The sequence below is a fragment of the Bos indicus x Bos taurus genome, chromosome 12 (genome assembly GCF_003369695.1).
Source record: "Bos indicus x Bos taurus breed Angus x Brahman F1 hybrid chromosome 12, Bos_hybrid_MaternalHap_v2.0, whole genome shotgun sequence".
Classification (NCBI taxonomy): domain Eukaryota; kingdom Metazoa; phylum Chordata; class Mammalia; order Artiodactyla; family Bovidae; genus Bos; species Bos indicus x Bos taurus.
In genome coordinates this window covers 69,484,487-69,498,189 of record NC_040087.1, presented here as the reverse complement: position 1 = coordinate 69,498,189, position 13,703 = coordinate 69,484,487, and the positions used below count along the sequence as shown (strand labels likewise).

Sequence of the window (13,703 nt, the reverse complement as noted above, 5' to 3'; positions counted from 1 at the left end):
TGACAATGTGACTATAGTCCAGGGATATTCCTGTTTTCTTTCAAGATGTGAAAGCTAAGGGGTAAAAAAGATGGATGAACTGAATGGACCATCCCTTAATAGTGTTGCTAGAAGCCCCTGTCAGAAAGAATGATAAAACTCAGGGGACCAGAACTAACCCTGTATGACTGATCTGCTTTGTGAGTAATCATTTTTTTTTTAGTACATAGAAACTTCATCATAAAAAAACTCAACTTTTATGATAAGACCCAAAAATAAAATACAATCGCACCCAAACCTATCTAACTTCACTATAGATCTATTACTGGCTGTACATCACTGAGGAGAAGGACAAAAGAAATTAAATATTTTATAAAGCCCAGACACTCAAAGTCATGCCCAGGCTGACTCACACAGGCAGTCTTCATTTAAGACTTACTCATAAACATGCAAGTACTTTAGAGCCTACTGTATGTCAGGCTCTTATTTTGGTGATGTAAAATATTTGCCCTTGGCAATACAGAGACAGGAAAAAAGGAGACAGTGAGTATGGTAGAAATCACAAATCTGAAAGGAAGAAGCCAACTAGAGATAGGATTAAAGAGTAAGGGTGAAGAGGACAAGTCAGATCCAAAAGGCATGTTCAGAAATCAACAAGCAAACCATTTGTGGAGGAAAGAAACCATTTTTAAACAGAGTGAATTAAGTGAATCTGAGACCACTCTTCCTGTCCAAGGAGCAGGACCTCTAAGCAAGTTCTTTCCCTCCAGACTCAGAAAGGAATCCAATTCACCCCAGGACTGAACACAGTTGCTAGTCATTAAAGTTAACACAGAGATGCAATCCGTTTACTTCTTTTGCTTTTAGACATTTTAGTTGCTCTGCAGCCATCACTTGTACATCAAGAACCCTGTGCCTCTGCTACTGCTGCTCATAAATGAGCAGTGATCTTACATTATTTGTAATGTATTCTACCAAAGAAGAGAGGGGAGTATGTATGACATTTTGGAACAGCTACCAGCTATGCCCAAAAGCATTAACCCGTGACACCAAATAAAAGGAACCATTTTACTTAAAATCTGCCTAAAACTTTAAAAAGTTTTCTGTCACCAAACCTTGATTCTTCGGACACTGACGACTGTTTCTGCTACGTTCTCGATGGCTATGGGGAAGAAGAGGATGCCTGTAAGCTGCACAACTTGGTACAGTGTTATGGCCAAAAACACTTGGCTAACGGTGATCATGTTGCCAAGAAGCACGTAGGTGGTAAAGGTGATGAAAAGGATGAGTTTGCTTGCAGTGTCAAAGAATATCAAATTCATTCCATCAAGGTAGGAACTTCTCAGAATCTTGGAAATTTCCTTCCTGTAAAAGACAGAAGGAAATAGATTTTAAAAGAAGCATCAACATCCAAGCTATGAATTCAAGTGCCCTGTGTGAGTGGCCCCTTTCTAGGGGGTGGACACAGATTAAGATAAACCATCCCTCACATCATGGAGACACTATACAGTGCACACTTGGGGCTCTGCCCCGACCCAAGGACCCCACACTTCATCACCACCTCACTCTCCCAACTAAATGGAGGCTTAATGTCATACTTTTAAACATTTTTGGTCAATAACACTTGAGTTTGAACATTCATTCAACAAGCATTCATAATCACAAGTCCTGTGCAGGGTGTCCTAAGGATGACAGAAAGACAGAACTTGTCCCTTCCAGGAGTTCATGAACTTAGAAAAGATGGGTGGCCCAGTGGTTAAGACTGTGCTTCTAATGCAGTGAACATGGATTTGATCCCTAGTTAGGGAACTAAGATTTCACATGTCCACCAAGACATTAAACAGAGGCAGCCTGCATGGCCCCCATGGGAGCACAGAGCAGATATGTGTAACCCAGAACAGTAAAGTCAGGGCAATTCACACATACATGGACCCTGAGAAGATGAGAGGGAGTCAATCAGGGTTGGTGGAAGCCAGAGAAGAAGGAAGATGAGAGAGTGTATTCCCAGCAGAGGGAGGGGCCCTCACAAAGATGCAAAGGTGAGAGGTAACAGGGTTCAGCCAGAGAATTATGAATGGCTTGTGCTGGAGTATAAATACTCATCAGATATTTAAATGAAAGATGGACAAAATTTCTATAAACCTAAAGCAAATCCAAAAGGAATGGTATTTTCATGGCTCTGTTTGGAATAAAAATTACTGATTCATAAAGTTTGGCCCAATACCAATATACCCACGCTCTACAATCTTCCTATTTGTTCTATATTAACATAAATTGTAGTTTTAGTTTAAACATCATCAACTTAAATACTAACATCTTAGGATCATTGCTTCCTTGGGATTTGGGGTATTAATATGTGAAATTTCATTTCTACATAAGAAAGAAGCATATATATTTTTCCTTTAGAAGGATGGTAAATAAAAGAGCAGTAATACTTTTAAACCATTCAGTAAAAACAGGAAATAAAAAAGTACAAGCTGTGGTTTGACATATACAGAAAATTACCTTCTCAATCTGGTAATAAGCTCTGCAAATGACTTTTCCCAAGCATACATTTTTATTGTTCTGATGCCAATTATAACTTCATTCATGGTCCTAATCCTGTCATCTGTGAGAGCTGCAGTCTTACTCCTAAGGGAACAAATGTAAGAGATGAGCCTTAGTGATCACAGCAAAAATTTCCTTATGACAGCAGCAGTAGCACAGCCAGAGACCAGGGATCAAATGATTCCCTACAGCTCTCCTAAGCTGACAACACAGGCAGGTTCTACTCAAAGTAAAAACGGAGGAAGACTTCAATTAGGAAGTCAACTATTCAGCCCAATTCAACAAACAACTTGGAGAACTTGCAGTATTGGCTAAGGAAGACCTGAAGGAAGTCAGGTACAAACCACCTGCCCAAGGCAAAAGATACCCAAATCTAACAGAAAGACAATGTTTGTGCCATAATATAATATTATGAAAGTGCTAGGGAGCAGAAAAGATGGGGCTGTTAATTCCACTGGGAAAGGAGAGCAAGAAAAGCTTCAGAGACCTGGTAGCACTCGAATAGGACATCAAAGGATAAGGAACATCTTTCTGTGGTAAATATAAGAAATGAAATTCCAAGTAGAGAAAAATAACATGCATAAAGTCACCAAAAAAAGAAAGGAAAAGAGCTCAATGTGCTTCAAACAGTACATCTCCATCACCTGACAATCTGAACAACAACACACCTCCAATTCCCTGATATATGCTTTAAGTCTAACTCATCACCATTAGACCCTTCATCACTAGACACTCTTTTATCATATAAGCTGCTGGTACTGTGGGGCTTTATAAATTTATATCTTTATGCCCTTGGACTTCTGATAACTTAAAGCAACAGTGAATTAAAAACAAGACATGAACTTAAATAATTGAAAATGATCCTAACAGAAGCATAGCAAAAATATATGCAGCTGGAATTAGGTCTATAGGATGATTACTATTTAATAATGTTTAAATAACTTGAACTTAGGTAAATTCTGCTTACAGACACTACTTATTCAAGTACAATTCCAGGAAGAATCAGGAAATGGCTTCACCTTTCCCCCTTCAAGATCAGTTTTTGGTTTAAGGATGGAGCCTCCACTAGCTAGGGTCTGCAACACATGCAAAAAAAGAGATCAGAGAAGTTTTTTTGTTTGCTTTTTAACAAGAGCATAGAGTAGACTGTGGATTCACCAAGTATATATCATCTATTTTTTTTAAACCAGTATTTCTCTTACCGGAGTGATAAAAACAACTTCCCAGAGAAGCTTTGCAAAAGCGTCAAAATAATAAGGAGTGCCATCCCAGCAAGACATGATATTCCTATTTCCATCCAGAGCAGGATGATCACTGTGATAGCCATAAGTGGCCCAGTCCACAGGAAATGCAAGAACATCGTTACCTTAAAAGAAAAAGACAAAGTCTTCTTAGAACTGTATAAAAGTAAAACCATAAGCACACAATTTAGAAACAATCTGCTCTGAAGGAAGAGTTCAGTTCAATTCAGTCGCTCAGTCGTGTCCAACTAACTCTTTGCCACACCACGAACTGCAGTACGCCAGGCCTCCCTGTCCATCACCAATTCCCGGAGCCTACCCAAACTCATGTCCATTGAGTCAGTGATGCCATCCAAGCCATCTCATCCTCTATTGTCCCCTTCTCCTCCTGCCCTCAATCTTTCCCCGCATCAGGGTCTTTTTTAATGAGTCAGCTCTTCATATCAAGTGGCCAAAGTATTAGAGTTTCAACTTCAACATCAGTCCTTCCAAAGAACACCCAGGACTGATCTCCTTTAGAATGGACTGGTTGGATCTCCTTGCAGTCCAAGGGACTCTCAAGAGTCTTCTCCAACACCACAGTTCAAAAACATCAATTCTTTGGCACTCAGCTTTCTTTATAGTCCAACTCTCACATCCATACATGACTACTGGAAAAACCATAGCCTTGACTTGACAGACCTTTGTTGACAAAGTAATGTCTCTACTTTTTAATATGCTGTCTAGTTGGTCATAACTTTCCTTCCAAGGAGTAAGCGTCTTTTAATTTCATGGCTGCAGTCACCATCTGCAGTGATTTTGGAGCCCCAAAAAGTAAAGCCAGCCACTGTTTCCACTGTTTCCCCATCTATTTCCCATAAAGTGATTGGACCTGATGCCATGGTCTTCGTTTTCTGAATCTTGAGCTTTAAGCCAATCTCTTCACTCTCCTCTTTCACTTTCATCAAGAGGCTTTTTAGTTCCTCTTCACTTTCTGCCATAAGGGTGGTGTCATCTGCATATCTGAGGTTATTGATATTTCTCCCAGCAATCTTGATTCCAGCTTGTGCTTCTTCCAGCCCAGCATTTCTCATGATGTACTCTGCATATAAGTTAAATAAGCAGAGTGACAATATACAGCCTTGACATACTCCTTTTCCTACTTGGAACCAGTCTGTTGTTCCATGACCAGTTCTAACTGTTACTTCCTGACCTGCATACAGGTTTCTCAAGAAGCAGGTCAGGAAGAGACAGGAACCTAAATAGAAATTATCTCAGTGGGTTTTAAACCTGCTGAAGCAGAAATTGAAGCATCCTCCCCAGATGATACTGTTCTGGGGCAGCACAAGGCTGGGTTTAGGGATGTCCAGGGAGAAGCAGACAGGCACACTGGAAGGAAAATGATGATTTTGTCAACAACGAAGATGAGCTCAGGGCATCCCTAACCTCTCTTTGTGTCCTCAAATTCAGACGCCTTTTTCCGTGAGGCTCCCTGCAACCCCAGGAAAGTCTACATCTTGGTACCTACCACTCCCTCCAGTAATGACTTGTGTATTTACCTCCCTGATGGGCTTGGGCTTCTCCAGGGCAGAAACTAAGCCTTATTCATCCCTGGAACTGAAGAGGTACCTGACTTCATGTCTGATGAATGAATAACTGAAAGAGAAGTTGTTGTTGTTCATCACTTAGTCGTGTCCGACTCTTTGTGACCCCATGGACTGCAGCACGCCAGGCTTCCCTGTCCTTCACCATCTCTAGGAGCTTGCTCAAACTCATGTACATTGAGTCAGTGATGCCATCCAATCATCTCATTCTCTCTTGTCCCCTACTCCTCTTGCCCTCGATCTTTTCCAGCATCAGGGTCTTTTCCAGTGAATCAACTCTTCACATCATGTGGCCAAAGGATTGGTGTGGAACCAATCTGTTGTTCCATGTCCAGTTCTAACTGTTGCTATTTGATCTGCATACAGATTCTCAGAAGGCAGGTCAGGTGGTCTGGTATTCCTATATCTTTAAGAATTTTCCACAGTTTGTTGTCATCCACACAGTCAAAGGCTTTGGCATAGTCAATAAAGCAGAAATAGATATTTTTCTGGAACTCTCTTGCTTTATGCATGATCCAGCAGATGTTGGCAATTTGATCTCTGGTTCCTCTGCCTTTTCTAAAACCAGCTTGAACATCTGGAAATTCATGGTTCACATACGGTTGAAGCCTGGCTTGGTGAATTTTGAGCATTACTTTGCTAGGGTGTGAGATGAGTGCAATTGTGCATTAGTTGGAATATTCCTTGGCCTTGCCTTTCTTTGAGATTGGAATGAAAACTGACTTTTTTCAGTCCTGTGGTCACTGCTGAGTTTTCCAGATTTGCTGGCATATTGAGTGTAGCACTTTCACAGCATCATCTTTTAGGATTTGAAAATAGCTCAACTGGAATTCCATCACCTCTGCTAGCTTCTTTTGTAGTGATTCTTCATAAGCTCCACTTGGCTTCACATTCCAGGATGTCTGGCTCTAGGTGAGTGATCACACCATCATGGTTATCTGGGTCATGAAGATCTTTTTTGTATAGTTCTTTTGTGTATTCCTGTCATCTCTTCTTAATATCTTCTGCTTTTGTTAAGTCTATACCATTTCTGTACTTTATTGAGCCCATCTTTGCTGAAATGTTCCCTTGGTAGCTCTAATTTTCTTGAAGAGATCTATAATCTTTCCCAGTCTATATTGTTTTCCTCTATTTCTTTGCAGTGATCACTGAGGAAGGCTTTCTTATTTCTCCTTGCTATTCTTTGGAACTCTGCATTCAAATGGGTATATCTTTCCTTTTCTCCTTTGCGTTTAGCTCCTCTTCTTTTCTCAGATATTTGTAAGGCCTCGTCAGACAACCATTCTGCCTTTTTGCATTTCTTTTTCTTACAGATGGTCTTCACTGCCTCCTGTACAACGTCATGAACCTCTGTACACAGTTCTTCAGGCACTTGTATATCAGATCTAATCCTTTGAATCTATTTGTCACTTTCACTGTATAATCATAAGGGATTTGATTTAGGTCATACCTTAATGGTCTAGTGGTTTTCCCTACTTTCTTCAATTTAAGTCTGAATTTGGCAATAAGGAGTTCACGATCTGAGCCACAGTCAGCTCCTGGTCTTGTTTTTCCTGACTGTATAGAGCTTCTCCATCTTTGGCTGCATAGAATATGATCAATCTGATTTCGGTATTGATCATCTGGTGATGTCCATGTGTAGAGTCTTCTCTTGTGTTGTTGGAAGAGGGTGTTTGCTATGAGCAGTGTGTTCTGTTGACAAAACTCTGTTAGCCTTTGCCTTGCTTCATTTTGTACTCCAAGGCCAAATTTGCCTGTTACTCCAGGTAGCTCTTGACTTCTTACTCTTGCATTCCAGTCCCCTATAATGAAGAGGACATCTTTTGGGGGTGTTAGTTCTAGAAGGTTTTGTAGGTCTTCATAGAACCATTCAGCTTCATCTTCTTCAACATTACTGGTCAGGGCATAGACTTGGATTACTGTGATACTGAATGGTTTGCCTTGGAAATGAAAGGAGATCAGTCTGATGTTTTTAAGATTGCATCCTAGTACTGCATTCAGTTCAGTTCAATCTCTCAGTCATGTCTGACTCTTTACGACCCTATGCACTACAGCATGTCAGGCCTCCCTGTCCATCGTCAACTCCTGGAGTTTTCTCACACTCATGTCCTTTGAGTCAGTGATGCCATCCAACCATCTCATCCTCTGTTGTCCCCTTCTCCTTCCACCTTCAATCTTTCCCAGCATCGTGGTCTTTTCAAATGAGTCAGTTCTTCCCATCAGGTGGCCAAAGTATTAGAATTTCAGCATCAGCCCTTCCAATGAATATTCAGGACTGATTTCCTGTAAGATAGACTGGTTGGATCTCCTTGCAGTCCAAGGGACTCTCAAGAGTCTTCTCAATCACCACAGTTCAAAAGGATCAATTCTTCAGTGCTCAACTTTCTTTATAGTCCAACTCTCATGTCAATACATGACTACTGGGAAAACCATAGCTTTGACTAGACGGACCTTTGTTGGCAAAGTAATGTCTCTGCTTTTTAATATGCTGTCTAGTTTTCTTTCAAGGAGCAAGCATCTTTTAGTTTCATGGCTACCGTCACCATGTGCAGTGATTTTGGAGCCCAAAAATATACGCAGAGTATATCATGAGAAATGTTGATGAAACACACACTTGAATCAAGATTGCTAGGAGAAATATCAATAACCTCAGATATGCAGATGATACCATACTTAAGGAGAAAGTGAAAAAGAACTAAAGAGCCTCTTGATGAAAGTGAAAGAAGATAGTGAAAAAGTTGACTTAAAATTCAACATTCAGAAAACTAAGATAGATCATGGCATCCGGTCCCATTACTTCATGGCAAATAGATGGGGAAACAGTGGAAACAAGTACTGCATAGTCATAAGGTAAGTGTAAAAAAAAAAAAAGTGTGGGGTGGACAGCTGAGAGGAAGTTGAGTCTGGCTGGAGACGACCTACTTGGAATATTCCTCACAGGCTCCCTATGCTGCAGCACTGAATAGGCCACAGGGGAAATAACAATCCCTGCCCACCAAGCCTTCATCATCCAGAGGAGGAGGAAGACAGTTCAGCAACACTGACAGCATGTGCCAAGAAGGGCTACACCAGGAGGACCTTTAGGGATGCTAACCGAGCTAGGAAAGGACACTACTGCCTATCTAGTATTAGTCTAATCCACAGGACAATACATATTTTTACATGTAAGTTTCACACAGAAGAGATGAGAGCTGGATAACAACCCTTATCTTAGGTTCTCAACAGAACACTGGCTGACACCAAACCGTGGCACTTGGCATCCCAAAAAGCTGAACCCAGTGAGAAATGAAAGAGGATCCCTTGGGCACTTACCCTGTCAAACCTGTTCACATCGTTGGACAGCAGGTTGACTATCTGGCCTGTGGTGGTCTTCCCCATGTCTGAGTTACTCAGGCGAAGGGTCTGAAATAAGAGAGGGAGACAGAGAATTGGATTCCCATGTTGATACAAATTCATACTTAAAATATATCAAAATGGGTCACACTTTCTTGGGGTCATGCATGGTATCAGGATAAGCAGGATAACCCCTGACAGCAGGGCTCTAGGGACCTATGTTCATCCTTTACCGCCTCAATGTGGCAGAAGTCCTGCCCACAAAGACAGCAAAGGGAGGAGTAGGATGTAGAAACAAAATCCCCCGCACTGTTTCTCAATGAACTTGGGTCTGCCCAGAGTGTAAAGGATGTAGGTTTAGACTTCAGATCAGATGAGATCAGATCAGATCAGATGAATCACTCAGTCGTGTCCAACTCTTTGCGATCCCATGAATCGCAGCACACCAGGCCTCCCTGTCCATCACCAACTCCTGGAGTTCACTCAGACTCACATCCATCGAGTCAGTGATGCCATCCAGCCATCTCATCCTCTGTCGTCCCCTTCTCCTCTTGGCCCCAATCCCTCCCAGCATCAGAGTCTTTGCCAATGAGTCAACTCTTTGCATGAGGTGGCCAAAGTACTGGAGTTTCAGCTTCAGCATCATTCCTTCCAAAGAAATCTCAGGGCTTATCTCCTTCAGAATGGACTGGTTGGATCTCCTTGCAGTCCAAGGGACTCTCAAGAGTCTTCTCTAATACCACAGTTCAAAAACATCAATTCTTTGGCACTCAGCCTTCTTCACAGTCCAACTCTCACATCCATACATGACTACAGGAAAAACCATAGCCTTGACTAGACGAACCTTTGTTGGCAAAGTAATGTCTCTGCTTTTCAATATGCTATCTAGGTTGCTCATAACTTTCCTTCCAAGGAGTAAGCGTCTTTTAATTTCTTGGCTGCAGTCATCATCTGCAGTGATTTTGGAGCCCAGAAAAATAAAGTCTGACACTGTTTCCACTGTTTCCCCATCTATTTCCCATGAAGTGATGGGACCAGATACCATGATCTTCATTTTCTGAATGTTGAGCTTTAAGCCAACTTTTTCACTCTCCACTTTCACTTTCATCAAGAGGCTTTTGAGTTCCTCTTCACTTTCTGCCATAAGGGTGGTGTCATCTGCATATCTGAGGTTATTGATATTTCTCCCAGCAATCTTGATTCCAGCTTGTGTTTCTTCCAGCCCAGCGTTTCTCATGATGTACTCTTCATATAAGTTAAATAAGCAGGGTGACAATATACAGCCTTGACGTACTCCTTTTCCTATTTGGAACCAGTCTGTTGTTCCATGTCCAGTTCTAACTGTTGCTTCCTGACCTGCATACAAATTTCTCAAGAGGCAGATCAGGTGGTCTGGTATTCCCACCTCTTTTAGAATTTTCCACAGTTTATTGTGATCCACACAGTCAAAGGCTTTGACATAGTCAATAAAGCCATAAAGTCTGGGGAGGCCTTACAAATAGCTGTGAAAAGAAGAGAAGCAAAAAGCAAAGGAGAAGGTTTAGACTTAGGAGCAAACAAAGTAAATTTGAGCCTAACTAGATGAGAGTGGAGAAACTGCCTTAAAGCAAGAAATTAGAGGACTTGGACTATAAATTAGGGGACTTCAAATCAATCATTAACACTGTATGTAAAATCATTTAAGAACTTTGATCTTAGTTTCCTCATTCCAATATGAGCAGAGGACTTCCCTGGTGGTTCAGTGGTTAAGCATCTGCCTGCCAATGCAGGGGACACAGCATTGATCCCTCATCTGGGAATATCCCACATGCTGCAGGGCAACTAAGACTGTGCACCACAATTACTGGGCCTGAGACACAATTACATAGCCTGTGTTCTGCAGTAAGAGAAGCCATCTCCGCAATAAGAGAAACCATCTTCACACTGCAATTAGAGAGCAGCCCTCAACAAGAGAAACAAGAGAAAGCCCATACAAAGCAACAAAGGCCCAGCACAGACAAAAATAATACTTATTAAATTATTTTTTAAATGTTTTTAAATAATATACAATAAAATGAACAGAGAATAATGTTCAAAATAATATTCTGGTGAGGAATCTATGTCCTTTAATGCCTCAATTTACAAAAAATAGCCTGTTTTACATGATCCCTTTTTTTGTAAAAAGTTCCCAAAAATGCCCTAGAGATCTGAGGAATCTGAAGTGACCACTGTGAGATGTTTCAATCTCACATCAACTGGAGGCATGGATCTAAACAAAATGTCAGAAGATCATTCAACATTACAATTACTATAAGCTTAGCAGCCATTCCATTTCTAACACTCAATCTGATTTCTTTCCAGGACTATGGATTAGCAAGTAGGGTCTCAGTATAAACTAGGAACATTCAGATGGGCCTTTTAGAGCTGCTCTGCAGCGCCAGCTTTTGCCCTAAAGAATCAGCTCACCTGTAACCTACAGAAAAGAAACGTATTTCTTCACCTCAGCAGGATTCTAGATGCATGAAAGTACATGAGGAAACTGTCTCTCCCATGTTTCTGGAGGGGCTTCCCTGATAGCTCAGCTGGTAAAGAATTCACCTGCAATGCAGGAGACCTAGTTCAATTCCTGGGTCATGAAGATTTCCTGGAGAAGGGATAGGCTATCCACTGCAGTATTCTTGGGCTTCCCTGGTGGCTCAGCTGGTAAAGAATCCACTTGCAATGTGGGGAGACCTGGGTTAAATCCCTGGGTTGGGAAGATCCCCTGGAGGAGGGAACAGCTACCCACTCCAGTATTCTGGCCTGGGGAATTCCATGGACTGTATAGTCCACGGGGTTGCAAAGAGTTAGACATGACTGAGTAATGTTTCTGGAAATCCACAATATCTCTATGGTTTTACCTCAGCAATTCCTGACTTTGTAAAAAGACAATTCTTTTAAATACAAAGAATCTAAATTGGAAAGGAAGAAGTCAAACTGTCACTACTTGTAGATGACATGATACTATACATAGGAAATCCTAAAGACACTACCAGAAAACTATTAGAGTTCATTAGTGAATTCAGTAAAGTTTCAGGATATAAAATTAATATACAAAAATCTGCTGCATTGCTATACATTATTAACAAAGTATCAGAAAGGGAAATTAAGGAAACAATCCTATTTACCACTGCATCAAAAAGACTAAAATTCCTAGGAATAAACCTACTTAAGGAGGTAAAAGATCTGTACCCCAGAAGCTATAAGACACTGATGAAAGAAATTGAAGACAACAAAACAGATGGAAAGATATACCATGTTCTTGAATTGGAAAAATTAGTATTGTCAAAATGACCATACTACCCAAGGCAATCTACAGATTCAATGCAACGTCTATCAAATTACCAATGGCATTTTTCACAGAACTGGAACAAAAAAATATAAAATTTGTATGGAAAAACAAATGACACAAATAGTCAAAAAAAAAAAAAATAGAAGAACAACAAAACTGGAGGAATCATACTCCTTGACTTCGACCATAGTACAAAGCTACAGTAATCAAAACAATAGTATGAAAGTGAAGTGAAAGTCACTCAGCCGTGTCCAACTCTTTGTGACCCCATTGACTATACAGTCCATGGAATTCTCTAGGCCAGAATACTAGAGTGGGTGGCCTTTCCCTTCTCAGGGGATTGTCCCAACCCAGGGATCAAACCCAGGTCTCCCGCATTGCAGGGAGATTCTTTACCAGATGAGGCACAAGGGAAGCCCAAGAGAAGAGAGTATGATATTGGCACCAAAACAGACACATAGATCAATGGAATAGAGAGCCCAGAAATAAACCCATACACTTAGGGTTAACTAATTTAAAACAAAGGAGGCAAGAATACACAATGGAGAAAGCACAGTCTCTTCAATAACTGGTGCTGGGAAAACTGCACAGTTCAGTTTAGTCACTCAGTAGTATCCAACCCTTTGTGACCCCGTGGACTGCAGCACACCAGGCTTCCCAGCCCATCACCAACTCCTAGAGCTTGCTTAAATTCATGTCCATCAAGTAAGTGATGTCATTCAACCATCTCATTATCTGTTGTCTCCTCTTCCTGTCTTCAATCTTCCCCAGCATCAGGGTCTTTTCCAATAAGTCAGTTCTTCACACCATGTGGCCAAAGTGTTGGAGCTTCAACTTCAGCATCAGTCCTCCCAGTGAATACTCAGGACTGATTTCCTTTAGGATGGGCTGGTTTGATCTCCTTGCTGTCCAAGGGACTCTCAAGAGTCTTCTCTAACACTACAGTTCAAAAGCATCAATACATTGGCACTCAGCTTTCTTTATGGTTCAACTCTCACATCCATACATATCTGCTGGAAAAATGATAGTTGACTTGATGAACCTTTGTCAGTAAAGTACTGCCTCTGCTTTTTAATATGCTGTCTAGATTGGTCGTAGCTTTTCTTCCAAGAAGCAAGCATCTTTTAATTTCATGGCTGGAGTCACCATCTGCAGTGATTTTGGAGCCCAAGAAAATAAAGTCTGTCACTGTTTCCATTGTTTCCCCATCTATTTGCCATGAAATGGTGGGACCGAATGCCATGATCTTCATTTTTTTGAAAGTTTTAGCCAGCTTTTACACTCTCTTCTTTCACTTTCATCAAGAGGCTCTTTAGTTTCTCTTTGCTTTCTGCCATAAGGGTGGTGTCATATGCATTATCTGAGGTTATTGATATTTCTCCCTGCAATCTTGGTTACAGCTTGTGCTTCATTCAGCCCAACATTTCGCATGATGTACTCTGCTTATGAGTTAAATAAGCAGGGTGACAATATACAGCCTTGATGTACTCCTTTCCCAACTTGGAACCAGTCCATTATTCCACATCTGGTTCTAACTGTTGCTTCTTGACCTGCATACAGGTTTCTCAGGAGGAAGGTAAGGTGGTCTGGTATTCCCATCTCTTGAAGAATTTTCCAGAGTTTGTTGTGACCCATGAAGTAAAAGGCTTGGGTGTAGTCAATGAAGCAGAAGTAAATGTTTTTCTAGTTTCTCTTGCTTTTTCTATGATC

The 13,703-nt window shown here is 41.0% G+C and overlaps 1 protein-coding gene across 2 annotated transcripts in view; it reads right to left on the bottom strand.

Annotated features, from left to right (window-relative positions):
* The window catches only part of LOC113902482 (multidrug resistance-associated protein 4-like), a 298,821-nt gene that overhangs the window by 207,070 nt on the left and 78,048 nt on the right, over positions 1 to 13,703 (bottom strand). For both annotated transcript variants that reach the window (XM_027557816.1, XM_027557814.1), the window contains exons 5-8: positions 8,663 to 8,752; positions 3,729 to 3,892; positions 2,485 to 2,610; positions 1,095 to 1,344 (exon numbers count right to left, since the gene is read on the bottom strand). In XM_027557816.1, the coding sequence (XP_027413617.1) occupies positions 1,095 to 1,344; positions 2,485 to 2,610; positions 3,729 to 3,892; positions 8,663 to 8,752 (630 nt within the window). The remainder of the gene's footprint in view (positions 1 to 1,094; positions 1,345 to 2,484; positions 2,611 to 3,728; positions 3,893 to 8,662; positions 8,753 to 13,703) is intronic.